The 20172-nt window shown below is 46.5% G+C and overlaps 1 protein-coding gene across 4 annotated transcripts in view; it reads left to right on the forward strand.

The window, feature by feature from the left end:
* Positions 1-20172, forward strand: part of ehbp1 (EH domain binding protein 1) — a 63683-nt gene that overhangs the window by 26384 nt on the left and 17127 nt on the right. For 2 of the 4 annotated variants that reach the window (XM_037271193.1, XM_037271194.1), the window contains 10 exons: positions 1759-1937; positions 2148-2196; positions 5481-6179; positions 6921-6962; positions 7149-7298; positions 14215-14365; positions 15911-16117; positions 17062-17225; positions 18827-18965; positions 19031-19131. In XM_037271193.1, coding sequence (XP_037127088.1) covers positions 1759-1937; positions 2148-2196; positions 5481-6179; positions 6921-6962; positions 7149-7298; positions 14215-14365; positions 15911-16117; positions 17062-17225; positions 18827-18965; positions 19031-19131 — 1881 coding nt within the window. The remainder of the gene's footprint in view (positions 1-1758; positions 1938-2147; positions 2197-5480; positions 6180-6920; positions 6963-7148; positions 7299-14214; positions 14366-15910; positions 16118-17061; positions 17226-18826; positions 18966-19030; positions 19132-20172) is intronic. The other 2 variants (XM_037271197.1, XM_037271198.1) reach the window with 2 other exon arrangements.

Here is a 20172-nt window from a genome sequence, read left to right on the forward strand (position 1 = left end):
CTGTCCAAGCCGATACGCTTTTTCTTCCAACCTTTGATGCATTTGTAAACACTTTATCAGGGCCCGATGTAATGGAACCATCCGGGATTCCCATTTGAGAGAATCACATCGGCGTCACCAGGCCTTTTATGCCGACATCCGGTCTCACGGCCATACGGCGAGTGCAAACGACTCAAATGTTGCTCAGAAAAATTGAAATCGACTCGATAATCACTTTAGAGACATTGCTTTTGATATTTATGTTAATTTGATAAATCCTGTTGTTGTTGTTTTTTTCCTCCCCAACTGGTGTGTGTGTGTGTGTTTAAGTGCGAGTGTGTAATGTTTTCTGCCAGGGGGGGGTTCGCCTGTGCGTCTAATTGCTTTAATAGGACCTGGTGTATAATCCCAGGTAATTAGAGTGCTCCAATTAGACGGCTACTTTTTCACCGTCACTTGAAAGAGGGGGACGGGGAAAGGCCTGGAGGAACACCACTACACACACACACACACATACCTGCCTATCCACCTAACGACACACAATGTTCTATTCTTCGGTGACGTATTTTCTGTAACTACATCCCTCTTACCTCTTCTGGACTTGACGTCCGTGTTATTATTTGCTTGTTGTTTTTTTATGGTTCTTATTTATTTAGGCTGACCTTGTGTGGAAGGTCCCAGGGGATAAAGGTTAAGGCCCTCTTTTAAAGATGAGCAGGAAATGTCAAGTGTCTCCCCTTCGGGCTAGCGCCACTGTCTCCTTGCACTGAGATGCCTAAAGGGGTTTTTACTACTCACACTCAGATAGCCACACACACACACACACACACACACACACACACACACACACACACACACACAAAAAGGGTACAAAAGTCAGGAATTGCTAGCAGTGACTCCATTCAGTCTTTCATCTTGTAGTGTTTGAATTTTCAACTCTGAAATGGAGGAATTCCATTCAAGCTGCCATGTGAGTGTGCAAAGATTATTTGTAAATAATATACAATAAGCACTTGAAGTTGTCACTAGCGTATTTTTAATTTCAGGCAAGTTGATATTGTCAAGTCCAATAGGCATAAACTCCGAATAAGACACCTAGCTTTTTTTGTAAATTGATATCTAATCAGCTTTAAGGAGACACCGCACTTGCAGTTGCAAGCAGCGGCCAACAGAGGGAGTCGGGTTGCCACCGCTGGTCTTTTTTCCTCTGTCCCTCTGTCAAGCTCCAGTTGCATTATGGCATGTACAGTTAACATCACATTTGTCTAATCAATGATGTCATTTTTTACAATTTATAACACAAACACTCTGAAATAATCCAATGAAGTTGTTCTAGTTTCATAGCAATTAAAAATCACCAAATTGTTGACATTAAAACTCCTATTTACTGTACATGAGGTGTTTTAACTAACATTTTAGCACTCCTAACAGCCCGACAAGTGTAAAATTGAATTACCCGCTGTCTAAGAAAACCAGTTTTTGAGGAGAAGTCACAGCGCGACGAAAAGCTTTTGCACCTCGATAAGACTTCAGAGGAGGAGCTAATTAATAAGATGTTTACATTATCCACGCTTGCACGCCTCTCTGTGAACAAACGTCCATGACGCCTCGCTCATAGCAACTAATTGACGGGGAGGCGCTGCAGAGTCAAATCTTCAGCAGTGCGTTTCCAGAATTACTCAACTGCAGATGATGACAGGCCCGTAGATTCATTTTACAAAACATCAAGCGCTGTTTGATGCAAGTAAAATAAAGTATTCTTTTTTTTTTTTTTCCCAGCCTAGCCCGATCCCAAGCCCAATCCTGGGTGGGAAGCCCAACGCCAGCCAGTCGTTGCTGGCTTGGTGCCGCGAGGTGACACGCAACTACCGCGGCGTGAAGATCACCAATTTCACCACGTCCTGGAGGAACGGCCTGGCCTTCTGCGCACTGCTGCATCACTTTAGGCCCGACGCCATGTAAGGACATGTTTTGAAGTTTTCGTGTTTTGAAAGCAAATTGGCAACCAGCCAGTGAAGGCTTTGCGCAAGTACCATTCATTTGCAGTCTGGACGTGAATCTCCCACTCGGGAGGGAGTCTCCATTAATATAATATAATTTTATATTAATATCATATATACACACACACTTAAACACTGTCTCTCCCTCTCTCTCTGCTGTTTTTCCAGAGACTACAAGTCGCTCAATCCTCAGGATATTAAAGAAAACAACAAAAAGGTAAGAGGCGACCACCCACCGCCACTCGGGGCCCTTCACGTCGCTTAGCTCCCTCACCACCACATCCCCGATTGGCCTTATTTCCGCATCAGCCATTAATCCCTCAATACAATGCGTGTGTGTTATGGTCGTTTTCATTAGAGCCAGCAACCCCCCCCTGGTCGAGTAAATGGATGTGAAAACACAGTCGTCTGATGCAGGCTTCTATCAGCTTGTCAGCAAACGTGTTTGATGTTCAGATTCCGCCGTAGCGTTTTCTTCCTCTTGCCCCGCTGTATTTTCCTCCTCACCGTATCTCCACCTTCACATTATGAGTTGCAAACTCACTGGCATCACCGCGTTCCCCTTGGCTCTTTTGCCACGTACGTTCACCTTCATTTTCCATACACACAAATGCGCACTTGCCCCGCGCCGCTCCATCTACACACACACACACACACAAGCCGTCCCCTCTCCGGCCCCGAGGGCTACAGCGAGCGATACGCGTTGGCTTCCCGCAGCTTGATTTCCTTCTCCTCATACACACTCTGGCTGGGCGATAACCTCTGGTGGCCCTGTTAGGCATGAATGCTAGCCTGTTGACAATAACCACAGCCAGAGAGCCAATCCCATATCTACACGCCCCTCCCCGCTCCAGGTGCCTCCTCGAGTAGCCTCCAAGAAAATTGGCTAGATATAAGTAATGTGGGAATATGCCGTGGAAGGCGATAGGCGAAGAATAGCCGCAGCGGTGTCGCTGTTGCGGCGCTGTGTCCGAGCACTTTGATGTCGCCCGGGTGACCATCCTATGCTGGCCGACATTGCCTGCTAACTTCTTGACTTCCATCTGATTGTCAAGTATCTCTTTCCTCACTTCCATTGTTCAGCATCCTCCAATTCGAATTTTGCATCACACCGATCAGCCTCATTCGGTACAAAGGAGGACGAAAGAGAACGTAATGAAATGTTTTCGGAGTTGCCCAACGCGCCGCCAAAGAGTTGTTATTATTGGGGAGGTATTGAATGCACGCGCACCTATCTGCTCCTTTTCACAGCCCGTTGATAGACGTGCCCCCCCCCGGCCCTCCCACCCACCCGCCTCCTTTCAGCATCCATCTGTGTGCAGTGATTGCAATGAGCTCAGACTGTGCTGAATTATGACAGATAAGGACAATCAATATCAGGGGCTGCTTAGTCGGCGGGAGGGGAAAACAGAAGTAAATATTTAAGAAGAAAAGATGCGTTATCTGTGCATATGCCTGGGTGATTGTCATGTATGTTTTTTTGGGGGGGGGTTCTATGTATTGGATCTTTTTGAGTGCATGGAGAAAAGGCGACCGGGCCAAGGAGAAGTCATTTGGCGCGCCATCTGATAGTACCAAGCGTCGTGAGCGGGAGAGGAGGAGGAGGAAGGAAGGGGGTGTTGATGATTGACAGCGATAGATAGCTGTCAGTCACCAAAGGGGGAGGGTGTAGGGTACAGCGGCCCGGGGCAGGCGACGCTGACATTTACTCCCAAAGCATTGTCGGCAGGTTAATGGAAAGTGAGCAAGTGGAGATAGTTGTCCTTTTCCGCCCTCATTGTCATATGGGGAAAAAGCTTCATAACGCGCTCGTATCAGTATGGAGGAGGAGCGTCCGCCAAATGGATGCCCTGATTTTGTGTCCATTTGGAAACCTCGCACAGTTGCCTCGTTAAGATAATGCAGCGAGCCCGCAAAAAAAAAAAAAAAAAAAAAAAAAGGCTTAACATGGCCGGTGCGTGTAAGAGGCTACGGAGTGAAAATGAAGTCTTTTTTTTTTTCACACAAATGGTCCTTAGTGGCTGATAGGAGAGAAGTTCTGCAAAGAATAAAGCGTGACACAGAGGTCAAAAAGAGCGCGGTGCGTGTCAAAGGCTGAAACAAAACTCCGTTGGTCTTCGCACACCTCTCACATTCTCTCTTTCCCCCTCGCTTGCCGTCGCTCCTCCATTCTTTTTCAAACTTGTCGCTCCTTTTCAATGCCAATGGGAACAATGGCAGCACGCTTTGCTGCCTTCAATGCGCGTTAGAAACCCAATCAGGGTCACTGCTTCGCCATATTCATTTTCTTTCTTTCCACCCTCTCCTCTCCTTTCACACCTTCCACACTCACACAAACTGCTCTCTCTGTTCTCTCTTCACACACTTTTGAGTTTAGATGTTCGGCGGCCATTGTTCGCCTCCGCATCGACGATGATGCAATAGGACGGGGGGGGAAGAAAGACGGCCGACAAAAGATGTTATAATTGCTCGTAAATGGAGGAAAGTCTGTGTTAAATGCACCCTCAGGCTCATTTATGACCTATTAACATGCAGGCAAATTGATCAAAAGCGAACAGTTGGTATGCGTCCAAATAGCAAAACCAACAACTTACTTGATCTTCAGGCTGCACATTTAGATCGATTTAAATCGGTTTCACTTTCTTTCTGTGCGGCTGCAGAGATGGAGGAAGGAACTAAATAAAAGTACATTTTCAGTGAGATGTGAAGACACCAAAAAAAAAGAAAAAGCTTTGATAGGTTCGGCAGTGAGACAAAGGAGGCCTGCAACAGGTTGGAATGAGATCAACACTATCCAGCGGGCTAGATACAAGCTGCGATACGTGTGCGGCTGTGTTGGAATGGAGATGGTGTGTGTGTGTGTGCATGTGTGTATGTGTGTGTGCCGCTAATCTATTTATTTACCTGTCATTGGCTGCGATAATGGTTTTCATCCTGTCTCTCCTTGTCTCTGTCTATCTGCTAATGTGAGGGCGTGTGATTGGCACCCATGTGTGTGTGTGCGCGTGCATGCGTGTGTGTGTGTGTGTGTGTGTGTGTGTGTTGTGCTTGATAATCAAACCTGTATTTTCTCATCACACTCTAATCAGACCAATTACACGCGTGACGGAGAGCGTGGGCAGGCTGATGTGGTGGATTGATACACACACACACACACACACACACGTACACACGCAGAGTGGGATTAAGCGCTCTGTCTCCGGGTATCTCGGTCTCTTATCTGGGACAACCATCCCTGATGTGACCTGTCAGCAGTCCTGCGAAAAGGTGCCTCTCTTGCACAACCCCGGCGTGGGAATCAAATACGTGGTTGAACCCCCATTTTCGCTTTCTCAGTTTGGTTTTTGAATAACTCCTGTGGAAATGGTTGCTAACAATCCCGGAGAGTGTCCTGAAACTGGTTCTGGAATAAGAGAGTACTAAAAATGGTCGCGGTTTTATCGCGACCGTTTGCCTATCACTCAACAGATCTCTGCTGTTTTTTTTTTTTTTGCTCACCAGGCGTACGACGTGTTTGCCAGCCTGGGCATCTCCCGCCTTCTGGAGCCGTCGGACATGGTGCTGCTGGCCATCCCAGACAAGCTGACGGTGATGACCTACCTCTACCAAATCCGGGCGCACTTCTCGGGCGAGGAACTCAACGTGGTTCAGATCGAGGCCAACAGCAGTCGCAGTACCTACAAGGTGGGAGACTTTGAGACCGATACCAACGCCTCCATCGGTCAGGACAAGTTCTACGCCGAGCTCAACGATGTGCAGCCGCAGCCCGTCCACGACGGCATATCTGAAGTTTCCAAAACCGCAGAAGTCCCGCCGGTGAAGGTTGAAATCGCAGCGCCGTCGCCCACCTCGCAAACAGCGGCGCCCCAGCCGTCCTCGCCGCCTTTCCCGGCAGCCGTGACATCATCGGGGTCCAACCTCCTGAAAGCGAAAACTTTGGACCTTTCCGACCTACCGCAGAAGTCGGATGCCGAAAGGCCGCAGCAAAGGAGCCAGGCCGCGGGAGAACAGAGCTCCTCCGTCACCCCTACGGGGGGTCATCCCTCCTCTCTCTCGCCCACTCATCAGAAACTCGGCTTCTCCTACAACAGGGACGCCGACCTCATCAAAAAGAAGAGGGCCAGCCTGCGTCACTCCGAATCGGAGCCCGTGTCCGACACCGGCGTGGCCGTCAATCATACGGAGGCGCTAACCAAACAGGTAAACACAGTTGCTGATGCACCTTTTGCGCATTTTGTAAGCAAGACAGTCAAGCACACACATTTAATCGCTGCAAACTTTGTAATAAGCACATCCATACCTTGTCATTTTATCCCGACGCCCTCGTCTTTCGCCTCGATTGAAACTCCGGTCGTCTCGTCTTGTCACGAGACATTGCGAGGACGCCAACATTCATTTCCCCGCTCACTAAGCTTCTCGTCGACGCCATTCTCCGAGATGACCCCCGTACGGAAATTGTCCCGCTCGGCATTAGTCGTTGCCTGTCTTTTCCGAGACGCCGCGGGGCCGGCCCGAAAGACCCCCCCCCCCACTTTCTTTGACATGTAATCATATTTTTCATTACATTTCTCATCCCCTGGCTTGATGGCAGTCGGTCCTGTGACCAGTCAGGCGTGGTGATGCTGTGCTTTTTTTTTTTTTTGCTGCGAGCACACGTCTCGTCTCTCGCACAGGAACGCGTTAAATGCTTTGCTATCGTCCCCTCCCCTCATGCTTCCTGTTTACAAGTGGAAAGGTCACAGGACAGGCGGGGGTGAAGCCCACATTGACAGCTATGACACCCCCATTTTATATCCGCATTTAAACGCCTCGCGAGAAGGACACAGCCCGGCCCACTTTTGACACACACACACAGTTACGCAATGCCAATGATATCCAATCAATTAAATATGGCCCAAATCCATTTAGACAGAGCTTCCACATTTGTTTTCTCTTTTATAGGAACCGGCACCTGCCCCTGTTTCCAGCCCTCCTAGTGAGAAGGTAACCAGGCTACAACATACCACGAGTTGGATCAATCAAGCTATTGATTACTCATTTGAATAATGGACTGATTCAATCATCCATACCATTGTGACACATTTATTTGAACAGTGCCTTATCTAAATCTTTTGTTTTCAGTTTAGCAAATGTGTGTCATGTCATCTCTGGTCTTGCTCCTTCCCGCAGAAAACCTTATCCCGCCAGGAGGAGCTGAAAGAGCGAGCCCGGCTGCTCCTGGAGCAGGCCCGCCGCGACGCCGCCATGAAGGCCGGCAATAAGAGCGTCCCCAACGCGGGCGTCGCCGCCACAACGGGCAGAGGCACCAATGTCTGTGATGTGAGTTTGGATTTATTTATTTTTGGTACGATATCAACCACATCACATGACGTCTGTTAGTGAAACTGATGTCAAGAGTTCATTTTTTCCCCAGAGTGAGTTGAATTAAAATGTGTCTCGCTTTCATCTCCTAAGCCTGCAAAAAGAAAAAAGCGGGTCTACTGTAGTGTCGTGTAGCACAGACCCAAAGTACTCTCTTCACTGCACCCTCTTGTCCAAAAATGTCCTCTTGAGCCAAGAGAGAGACCTCCTGCTCATTAACTTGTGCTCACACTCTCTTGACCGTGTCAAAAGCTGTCATGTCAACTTTTCCCCCCCTTAAACAGTCCTCTCGCTCTTTGGTCATCCCCTACCCGCGGAATCATCGTGACACGCCATCCAAACGTGCGTCCACTCTTTTCCCACAGCAACAACACCTGTCAGGGGGGTTACATTTGAGGGCGAAATTGCCATCACGCTCCACTGAACCTAATACACTCGAGGAGGAGTTAGCATAAGGAAGAAGTCACATATGTGCAACTTTCTGCTTTCAACAGAAAGTTGCCAATGGCAAGTTCAAGTCAAATTGAGTTTGACAGAAACAAAGTCAAGTCTTTCATAAGTTTTAGCGAAGCAAGTCCTGTAATTGGTAACCTCAAAGTCTTAACCTGGCAAAAGCGCAGTGGTCAAACTCTGAAGGGAGAGAACAATAATGACATTTATATAAACGCCGGCTTTGGTAATGAAATATCTGAAAGGCGGCAGCTGCGAGTGCGCAAAGAGAAACGCGTGCCCTTGAATTTCCTCCACTGTAGCCATGCAAATACATGCACGTAATCCAGAGGAAACAAACAAGCGGCCTTTTTTCAAGGACCTTCCAAGGTCCACAACGGAAGGAAAGCTAATTAATTCAAAGCCGCTTGTGCCGCACATCTTTGAGGAAGAAGAAGAAGGTGCGGCGGCGGCCCGCCTCGTCTTTCGAGATGGCCGACCAGCTGTCTGACTTTGCAAGGGCAGCCACTCTGCTCTAACCCCCCCCCCCTCCTCGAGCGCCCCACCACCCATGCGCCTATTGAATTGTTTACACTTTTTTTAATAGAAAGCATTGATCAAAGGAAGGCGACGGGCCCCCGAGGCCAACGTGCTGATAATTGCCAGTGATTCAGATTAGATTACTCGATGTCTTCTTTTGATTAGCGTGAGTGTGCGTATGTGCACGTGTGTGTGTGTGTGTGTGTGTGTTATCAACCCGATTCACCATCTTCCTTCTAAGTAGCCGCCGTGCTGTTTAGCATGCATAAGGTAAGACTTAATTCAATTAAACCGGCCCGGGAAGTGGCTAAGACGAAAAAAGGGGGGGCGTCGTCTTGCGTGGGTTGCTGATGTACGGCTCAATCTGCGCTTTTTAAATTGTTTACACGCGTTTGTCGATATTAGTTGATAATTGGACAAATAAATGCATTGGTCTGCAATGCTAGCCAAACTTTTAAAAAATGTTTACAGCTCATTTTCATATTTCAAATTATTATTATTTTTATAAACTACATATTTCAAAATATTTAATAAAAGCAAAGGTAAAAAAAGAAATCTTCCTAAAATCGTTCAGCTCTAATCTGGTATAAAAGTAAACAAGAAAAAGTGCACAGTTGACTGCTAACATTAGTCGAACGTCTGTTATGTTTTCGGAAACTTTTAGGATGGTGTCGGTCCTTTTAAGGTCTCCGCCGCAGTCGTTTAAATCGGCTGCATGACTCAAGGAGGAGCTGAAAGGTGAACATAAAACATTTGACGTTTTCCCTCTTGAAGTGCTGCAAGCGATTGTGTCAAACATGAACACGAGGCATGCGAGTGCGTGTGTGCGACCGCTTTCTTCTCGGCTTGCTCGGGCTCTTGTGATGCAACGGGCCTGCATTACTCTTGCTCATTAACACACACACACACACCCACACACTTGCGTCTTTGATCTCTCCTTCGCCCGATTCGGCCACGACACATCTCCCCGCACACTCCAACACACACGGTGCAAAGGAACTCCCAGGCCAACTATTTAGTTTCATTAGGGGCAGATGCTTCAAAAAGAGGAGGGTGAAGGATGGGGGGAAGAAAGGGGGCACTTGCAGAAGAAAGGGATAACAGAGTTAAGGAGTGCAGGCCATGTTTTACACAAATGCCAAGTGTTCCCATTTTTTCGGGTTTCGTCACAGACGGTTGCCATACGTTTTGCTTGAATTTATTGGACGATATGTTTGCACTTTGAGCAGACAGAAAATTCATCACAACTCCTCAGCAGTAATATTGGTCATTCTTCGCAGAGGATAAAGAAAATCCGTCACTTTAACGATTTAGAACAACACAGCCTCCATCTTGCGCTTGAGAGCTGGTCGAGGGAAAATATGATTTCGGTAGGCAGGATGGAAGGTTCTTGTTTTGGCCACAAAAGGAATGACGGGAAAAGCAGCGGAGTCGGGTTCAGAGTGCAAGCGATGGCGGGGGAGCCGCCGGGGTCAGCGCAGCAGAGACCCTGGCGTCCCCTCCGCGGCGGAGGCGTGTCGGCGAGGTGGGGGTCTCACGTCGGCAAAAATCAAACGGGACCCAATTATAGGAATCTCAACGAGTCAGTGAGCAGGGAAGTCTCGTACCTGGAAAACACGGAGGAATGTGTATGTGTGTGTGCGTCTCGTACACACACACACACACACACACACACACGCGCGCACATCCAGCGAACAGGTACACACTTACACGGTCGTCATCACAGTGACAATTAACATGACTATGCTGCTGTGAAATTACTCCTCTCGTCTGCTAATGAACAAGACGAGCTCAAGCGAGACAAGACGCCGCGGACAAAAAGTAACTGGACATGACGCAATTAGCATAACATGACTTCTCAAACGGTGGAACGGCACCAAAAAAAAAATCTAAATGAATATGAATTTAACACTTTTGGTGGGGGGGGGGGGGGGTGGCACTCGATGATGATTTAAAAGTAACTGGGCAAGTACAGTGTTGCCTTGCGATACAAGCCGAGTTCATTCGGCAATCACGCGTGTAACTCAAAACACTCAAATCGTGAATTTTGACACCTCTGCTGTCACTCGCCTGTTCCGATATGGGTTTTTTTTTTTAGGTCAGCGTAGACAAAGGGTGGAAATGGAGGTTGCAAGAAAGAAAGTGTTTTTTTGGTGAGCGCAGGGGAAGCAAAGCGAGAGGAGTGGACCCGTGTGACCTTACATGAAAGCAACAGTCACTGTGGGCTACAATTAAGGACTGCGGGAGGGGAGAGGAGAGCATAGGTCAGCAGAACAAGCACACACATCAGCAGGCAGGCGCACATTTTCTTTTTGGAATGACAGCTACTGTATGTTTGAACACAAGTGGTGTTACCGATGCTTTTTTATACACAACGAGCCAGAATGCGATACAGTAAAAATGCTCCGATACTACTATGCTGATATTTGTTAGCTTGACAAGCGATTCAGCTGTCAAATTTTAAGTGTAGTTGTTGGTCACGTTTTTTTAAATTCTAGTCTTATGAATTATAATCAAAGGTCAATATTTGCGTTAGCTCGCGTGTTTGCGTGTGCGAGCCACAAAGTTCAACCGATGTTTTCTTGCGTTTATTTACCCCCCCCCCCCCCCCTGCTCCACGACAGTTGTCCCTTGGGTTTAAAGGGCAAACCTTTCCCATATTACTCGCCTGGCTGATGTGTTTAAGTGCATATCCTGTTCTACCTGTCCATCAGCACAAATGTTCTTTGTTAGGCACTGACACACAAGACCATAGTTCCACACTTTGGCTGTTTACAAAGCTAAATTGTCTGGTGAATACAGTTTTTACTTTTGGATGGTGTCCATTTCTCTTTGCAGCCTGTAACAAACTTTCTCAGACGCTGTGCTTTGAAAGAAGTGGCGATGATGCGACTAAGCTAGCTCAGTGGTGACAACTTTTATATGGACTCATATATCCAGTATGTAACGTTCACGTACACTAAAAATGTTCCGAGATTTTCTTTTTCCGATTTCGCCAAAGGGGGTGAGAAAAAGAGCGGGTGAGGAGGGGACAGAAAAGGGGGAGGGGGGGGGGCTTATCGTCTGCCTCCAGACAGAGTGCGCGGATCAATGGGCGTGTGAGGCGGAGCCCACGGCGATCAATGCATTTGATAAAGAATTAAAGAAGAGCCACCGTACCGTGTTGCTACAGACAACACGCCTTCATTAAGAGAAAAGCGGATCCGTACATTTCATATAGCGTAAGACGGGAATTACATCATTAAAACAAACGTGTCATTTATGCATAACTTTGCCAGGAAAAAAAGTCAAGAAAATGCTGGCAGTGAAAAAAATGAATCGTCTGGTGATTTGTTCATCATTAAGTTGTCGTAAACGGTGTGTTCGTGCGCGCCGTTGCAGTGCGTGTGGCCGGGCGAGATAGAGACCTAAAGCACCTCTCGACCGTGAATTAGCCTGTCATGACAAATGTCTGGACCTGCATGACTGGCTGCCAGACTGGCTGGCTATCTGGGAGGTTGGCAAGCCCCCTTTTTTTCTTCCAGATAGCGATTGTGTGTGGATGTGTGGCATCGCCGCGTGCCCACGCCAGCTCTCTGTACGCGGCCAGCCGTGCATGCTCTCCTCCGCACACAGGAAAAGAGCAAGCAAGGCGACAAACCTTAAAAAAAATGAGCCAGAGAAAGAACCTCCAGAGCAGAGAGCAGAGCGGGGCCCTCGTCCAGACGCCAAGCCCACCGAGGAGCCCTCTGTGTCAGTCTCGCACTCAAGCGTTTCGCCCGTCTTCCCCCTGGAGGTGCCCAGCGGTCGACGGCAGACGCGATTGTTCTCGCTCTTGCCATTTACAAAAAGGCTCTTTCTCCCTGTGTTTCCTTTCTTACAGTTGCGCTTCCCACCGACCACCGGGTTTACTCATCCTTTTTTACCGTATCAGTCGGAGGCTGCTTTGCTTTGTGCATGAGGTCATTTATGGTGGCTATTGTGTCAAATGCTGGGAAAACATCAAAAGTTGTTCTTTTGGTTTCTTTGGAAAATTCCATCCCATCATGAGATCCAACTGACATTGGATTGCACTCCTACCTTTCGATACATGTTGGTATGACAAACACGCGTTCAAAGCAACATTGTCTTCATTGAATCAGTGTTTTCCGGGGACGTCTTACCCGAGATAACGCCTTGTCCTTTGCAATATATTGCGCTGATACGTGTTCTCTTATTTTGCAATCAGTGTCTTTATAGCTGACTGAGCTCGGCTGGTGCCGGTCACATGCATTTTTCCATAGCGTTAATCCTTGCCCCTGGACAGACGCAGTCAATTTCCCCATCTTGTGTCCCCCGGAATTGCTCGCCAAAAAATAGAACGTGGTGTTTTTTTTTCCACATCGTGTTTGGGCCGCATGAGCTATATATGCTTATTGCTACACTCAAACCTGCTGGTTGTGTTCGTATCTGCAATCAGTCCATTGCCAGGAGGCCCGCCGCCTTCCTGCGACATTGCCCTTTATCATATTACACTCATAAAAGCCGCATGGAAAACATAGTCAAATGCAAGATAATTACAACAAGCCAAAGAGTGAGGCAGTCATATTTGCAAGGCAATGCAAAAATGGGAAATAGAAAGACGAGTCATGTTTATTCATGAACTGGTCGTACCGCTCTTGCTTGCCTTTTGTCTCTGCTTAGGGAGCCTTTTTTGCATACTAACAAAAAGTTTAGTCTACTTTCTTTTCAATGGAAGTAACAAAACGGGCAGTAATGTGACGCAGGTAACGGTCAAAATGCGTAGAAATAAAAGCTTGCTAATAAAAAAAAAATAGGTGACCTAACATTGAGCCTTGTGGAATGCCACAGAGCTGATTTTGTATGTCACTTACTGTAGAAACGTTTTCACTTTATTACTTAATACGTTACTGGAATGTTAAATTGATTGTCATTTATTCATTTCATGTCATTTATTTTATTTTTGTGGCAGGCTCCTTCCACACTGTCAACTTTTTTTTTTTTTTTTTTTACAATAGTGATTATCTTCTCTCACTTTTAATTGTTTGTGCCCCCCCCCACCCCACCCCATTTCCCTAATGTGTGTGTGTGTCATTATCTCTTTAAAGGTCTGTTCCCATCTCCCTTTGGGCATCCCCTTGGGCACACACACGCATACACCCTCTCAGAGAGTGCATTAAAGTTGCCTGCCTTGACAATACAGCCCCATTGTCCCCGGCACCGACAATGGCTACAAACAAACAATTGACATGGAAATGGAGAGATGTAGCTCATTAGCGTGGCGCTGCTTGTTTTGTTAATGGATAAATAGGAGTCCCGCTTGAATAAGCGGGCACCTTAAAAAATGAGGAGGAAAAAAAACCTGCTTCAATATGGAGAAGCCTGATTAAGAGGAAACCACAGGGAGGGAGAAGTTACGAAGAGAGTAACTAACTTCTGGAGGTTGCGGCACTTACACGACATTTGTGAAATGTATTGTGGTAAATGTTTTTTTTTTGCCTTTGCATCATATTACCGCCATTTACAAACAGACACCAATGAAGTGAGCGCTGATGTGTGCTTGTCAGGATGGTCATTATTTACCTGCCATTTAAGTGTTTGCTCTCACACTGTGTGTGTGTGTGTGTGTGTGTGTGTGTGTGTATACACTTGTGTGCGCATGTTATCAGTTAAATCAGATTGAATCGCCGCCAAAGATGGCATTTCTGACATAAGGCCGATGACGACGGCTCAATACCGCACGTGTATTTATTGTGTGTGTTTGTGTACGCTACATGTGTTCATTTTGATTAGGTCTTCCAGGAAGAGATGTTGTCCTTGTTGTCCGTCTCATCGAGATCAATTTTGCCCCATAAAATATGGTTGATTGCCTGAGGCGGTAATTCTGACATCATTTGATTAAAAACGTTTTTTTTTTATCGCGTAGGAACATGATGCCGAGCGGCGGCGGCAGCTGCGTGAACGAGCCAGGCAACTGATCGCAGAGGCTCGATCCGGAGTCAAGATGTCCGACATGAACCTGGACGTGTCGGCCGGCAGCACTTTGAAGGGCGGAAAGTTTCCAAGCCTTGCTGCAGGTTAGCACACGCATTAGCAAGCACACATCGCCATTACGCTCTCTCAAGGGGTTCCGCTAATCCTCAGAGGAAAAACAAAATGTCATTTTGCACTGACCATGGGTTTGGATCACCCGGTAATTGTTAATCAACACAACACACTAAGACCCCAGTTCAGGCTCCGTATAGCCAACCCGGCTAATAGCCGACCCGTCGGGTCTGTGAAACTTTAGCGTTCACGCTCCCCGCTGCTTTCCATTTTCCTACAAATGATGGGTTATTATGAAAATTAGCGTTATCAAAGCCTTTGCCGTTCTCGTTTGCGTCTGACGCGTTAACGATAAGCCCTCTGTTGTTAGGAAATGTTTATGCAAGATGATGGACAGATCAAGGGCAGCGTGGCTTTTGTTCAAAAGTATTTTGACGTTTGACCTACTTCAAATCTTTTTTATCATTTCATAAACTTGCGCCAACTTGTGTTTTGTTCCTAAAGTTTAAAAGCCTGTTTAGGGGAACAATGAGCTCCAGTTTTGTGGTCAATGTTCTATATATCAAAGGCAGATTTATTATTTATTATTCTTTTCATTTACCTTACAGTGTGTATTTCTTTCAAAGGCAATTTCTTTACTTCACTGGTTCTTCTATATCAAACAAATTGTTTTTAGGTTCATTTACCTGACATGTTTCGGCGGGTTCTTCCGCCTTCATCAGAGTGTTAATTGAAAAAGAAAAAACAAGATGAACCTAGTACGGCAATTTTTTTAGTCTGGTAAAATCAAATGTTCAAAACACTTCACAAATGACTTTTTTTTGTTTGAGTCAAATGCATACGTAGCAAAAAAAGAGAAGTACAAGTTGCTCCTTCAATATCTCTGAATCACACTAATTGTTGATCTCATTAAAAATGGAACCGGGAAGAAGAAGAAAACGAACGAGGACGAGACGAGGAAGAGAAGTGCTGTGGGCTGCGTTACACAAGGCCTGCCGAGCAGAACGCCTAATCCTAGCCTCTCTCGCTCTCTCTCACTCGCTCTCTCTCTCTTTCAATGCAACTCAACCTAACACCCTCCACCCTTCGTCTTTCTGCCCGCAAAGAAACTTTCCAACTCCAGCGCCTTTAATTAAGCCCCAGCCACTTGCAAGCACGCTCCAAATCGCAGAAAGCAAATTAAGAAGAGAAGAGAAAAAAAACAAAACAAATGGAAAACGCTGTTATTGTTTGTCTCTTTTCATTGTCAGGAAGAGTTTCTTGTTATATGGCGAGTTATCAAACTTGGCATCCTGAGACTTTTTTTGCGGGTCCCCTCGTGATGCATGCCCACCAAATTTCTGGTTTCGGGGGCTGAGTAAGAAAAATAGGAAACTATCCTAAAATGCACTGTTAAATCAAACCAGCAGACTTTCTGTTTTGGCATCTTGAATTATCTTTTTGGGCCTGCTCATGACAGACACACCTACCACATGTTGCTAAACTGACTTTTCTAAAACTAACAACTTTCCTTGCTATTTAACCTTTTTTTTTTTTTCCCCCCTCTCACCTTGTCCTGTCTTACTAATAATCCACAGATATGTTGGATGATGGAGAAGAGGGTTGCCATGGCGACGATGGCTTTGATAGTAGGAAGGGTGAGGACGTCAATGTGAAGGGCGACTCTGTTGAGAGCGCAGCTTCTTCGTCTGACCTGGTCGCTAACCCACTGGAGGCGCCTCTATCCAGCTGCAGCCGGGGGCCTCCGGAGCTTACTAACCCCAGCTCTGAGTTATCACCCTCGGGTAAAGTCGCTGGCTGTGGTGCTGCATGCTTGGCTGTCTGGTGCTCCTCTGTAACACACTTTTTTTTTTCTCTTCTGCACTCATATATTAACTTTTCTTTCACATATTTTACTCAAGAAAAGTGCTTTCCAAATCTGAAGACTTTTTCATGTTTTTTGTTTGTCTTTTCCTGCTGATGTGTGGCTTGAAAAAGGACATGAAAACCAGGCAGTCTTTTCAAGTGCACTATCTTCACACCTTTGTGGTTGTGTTATGTTGCCTCCTCATTGATGTTCGACACTTTAGTCATCTTATTATTCATGAAAAAGCCCTAATAATTAAAAGTGGCAAGAAAGTCAGGATCAGGCTGAGTGAGGAAAAAAATAACTTTGTAAATAATTCGATTTCAAAGTTGCATGCTTGCAGAAAAGATTTTTTTTTTTTTTTTTTTAGTTAGCTTAAAAAAAATATCCATCCATTTTCTGAACCGATTTTCCTCACGAGGGTGACGGTTAGCACCAGTTAGCACGTCCGCCTTACTGAATATTCCTCAGTCCGAATGTATGGAAACAGTTTGTCAATATGGTAAAATGTAGTCCGGTGTCATGCATGCATCATGTTGTGCGTGACACACGAAAAGGTCTCCCTGCTCCTCTTTCATGTGCCTCCATGCAGCGTGGCAGCCCTGCAGGGGTGCTGTGCTTGCCACTCCTTCCCTGCAAGCTGACTCTGGAAGGTGAAAATCACATGTCCAGCAACAATCAATGAAAATGGAAATCGTGTTAGGCGAAGTGTGTAAATTTAGTCCCAGAGAGAATCAGAGGGGACTAGCTCAGTTTATTTATTTATTTATTTAAAAATGGATATTTATATTTGTTTTTTTGTTTTATTTTTTTAGATGATTGGATGAAACTTTATGACTGCTGCCTCATGTTCCTCATGTGTTTTCTTTGCATTTGTTTCAGGTGGAAACAGCAACCTGAAACTGAAGAAGCTGAGCGAGGTCCGACCCAGTTCCCTCACCGCCGGCCCTTCATCGCCGTCCTCCTCTTCTTCCTCATCTACACCCACCGCCACCTCTTCCTCCTCCTCCTCCGCCTCGCCGCTCAGCCCTGGAGACGGAGTGGAGGTATGTCCGAAACTATAATGGAGACATTGACATCAAATTGGACTTAATGGGACATTGGTGGTACTTTTGGACAAAATGAGCCATAGTTGAAGACTCTATGGGCCAAAATGGGAATATACGCTTCTTTAAAAGTCCCATTGATCAGATCCATCGACCCCCGGCTGTCACTCTGCTGCTCTGTTTGCGCGCACGCACACGTGCGTCCTACGCGCCGACGCTCACCTGCGCTCCAACATTAGTAGCAATAGTCGCTATTGACTGTGACCTTCTCCCGTGTAAGTATGTGTAGCTTCTGATGTGAATATTGAGTCGGGCGAAGTCTTAACATCACTTTAATTGATTGATGGGAATGTCAAGTGGAATAAGGTGACCGCGTATGTGTGTGGGCGTGCGCTTATGGCGACACTTTGATCATCGATTCACATAAACAACCTCTTGTGTTCAAAGCCAAAAAGGGCTTAGCCCTTTATGGCCACTGGACTGAAACAGTGTGTGTGTCCGTGTGTGTGTGCGTGTCCCCACTTGAACCGTCGCAGCATCACGCTTCAGATTGCGCGTGCAATGTCCACCAAATTTTGTGGTGGTTTGAATTCAGAAACTTGTGGGCACTTGTTAATTAACTTTCTCTTTACAGTCGTGCGTTGACGTTTAAGATTGATTGATTTACATGCGTGCGACGCATTATACATATGATTTATGCAAGGTCCAAAATGTTAAATTGCTAAGTCTTGCTTTGTGTTTCATCACTTAAGTTTGCCTGGGCGTGATGTTTTTTTAGTGGCTTATCCAAGCAAACAGAACAAGAAGAGACTTACTTAATTGCCGCCATTGTGAGCCAACAGTCGAAAGCGACATTAACGAGTCCTGCTTGTGTGTGCGTTGTTTGACTATCTGCCGCCGTCTTAAGCAGCGGAACATGTTTGCCCCTAATTGTCGACTTTATTACACTTTTGCCCGTCCTATTAGCGTTAGCATTCAACTCTGTCGCTTTCTTTTTCCACTTGGCTTGGCTCATTTGGAAATGTGCTAATAAAGCGTTTTTACTTTACTTTTGACTTTTTTTTTTCTTTTTTTGCACGTTGATAGCAGTAGAAGCGAGCGTGGCGCTTTTTAACATGTGTTCACTTTGAAAACAATAGCCTTTCTAGCCTTTTTGCATAATTTGAATATATTTTCTGGCTGGAGGTTTTTGTTGAAAGTCAAGTTAATTGCCTCCTTTTTTGCGTCTCTCCCCTGTGTGTGCGGAGAGGGTGTGCGCGCTCACACGTGTGTTTGTCAATCCCTGTTTGTCGACGCGGACGCAAACAAACAAAGCAGCCGTGTTGCTAGGGTATCACGTTCTAGCAGACATTGCGTGGAGCTCCCGCAGCAGGTGTGTTTGCGCACACGTGTTTACATGCACACAAATGTGTGTTTGGATGGGGTACTTTGGTTCCCAGGTGGGAGATTGAGTCAGATGAGTTGGTCGGTTACTTGCAAGGTTTGTTTCTTGTTGTTGTTTTTTTTTGTGGTCGGTTGATTGGTGTGATTGGTTGACCTCATTGTAGCTTTGACATCAACCCTGTCTAATGTCGGCGGTGTCTTCATTTTGTGTCGCGCAGAATAACGCGGAGCAGTTGCGGGCAGAGAGACTGCGCCGCGCCACCGAGAGGCTGCGCAGCCCCGTGGTCTTCAACAAGGACTCGGCAGTCAGAAAGACGCAGCTCAAGTCCTTCAGTCAGTACGTGGACAACCGTCCAGGTACGTCCGTGCCGTCCGTTCAGTCATTAAAAGGACATTTTGACAATGTTGCCTCCTTCCCACAGAGGTAAAAAGGCAGAAGTCTGCTCCGGAGGACCCAAAGAAGGCCGAAGAGGATGACTGGTTGCAGACGGAGATCGACATCTTTCGACCGTTTGAGGAAGAGGTTTGTCTCGCTGTCAAATAATTTTTTTTTTTTTTACAAACACACCAAGCCACAACATTAGGTACACCATGTACACTCTTATTTGAGCTCTGTTATTTTATTGGCAGCTCTTTCCCCCACACCCCAAGGAGTTGACTTTGAGTGTGTACACATTACACACGCTCGCTCTCCACTCGGCCTGTGTTTAAACTTGAGTGTGTGTCCATCAGAATGCTATAATTTCAATGCGCGTCTCTTCCCGAGCAGCCCTCTCCTCTATCGGCGACCCCACATCCTTTCTCACGCACACACGCACCCCGCCGCCCGGGCTCCAGGGTTAATGGGTGTTGAACCTTTCCATTATCCCGATCAGCCAAGAATTACCTGCTGAATGATGTTTGCATTAATATAATATATATGGTAATTTCCCTGCTCTTAATTACGGCCGGGCCGAGCGCGGCAAGGGGAGTGGGCTGATCATGTGTAAAATTGATTTGCCAAGGAGAAAAATATGGCGATAGAGCGAGAGGAAAGGGAGGCTCCACGAGGAGGAGGCGGAGAGCTACTGGGAATTGACACACACAGGCGCAGAGAGAAAAGTGCTTGCCTGGTTGGAACAAGGTGGGGGGGGGGGGGGGGGGGGGCAAACTTTCGCACTAGTTCTTCTTCCCATTAAGCAGAAAAAAGAGCATCAGCAATAAAATGGAGATTTGTTATGTGAATGAACATTCTCATCAGTCTGCGGAATAGCAAGTACAAACATCTGGAAAGAAAGCTGACTTAAGTGTATAGATTATATTGCAGGAGAATTTCATACAACTATCATTCATGCTGATTCATAAATTGAGGTCTTCATGATCTCCAAGTTCTCGCAAAACACAAAACAAGAGGCGGCCATACTCATGTTGAAGCTTTTTCTTTCTTTTTCTTTCCCCCAAACTTACTCCTTTTGTGTTGTTCCGCGAGGATGTCTCAATGATGAGCGACACCCTCTGTCACTCATTCTCACTGTCCCCCCCCCCCCCCCTCTCCTCTTTCTCTCTCTCTCTTTCGGTCTCTCAG

This window comes from Syngnathus acus, chromosome 15 (genome assembly GCF_901709675.1).
Source record: "Syngnathus acus chromosome 15, fSynAcu1.2, whole genome shotgun sequence".
In the NCBI taxonomy this organism is placed as follows: domain Eukaryota; kingdom Metazoa; phylum Chordata; class Actinopteri; order Syngnathiformes; family Syngnathidae; genus Syngnathus; species Syngnathus acus.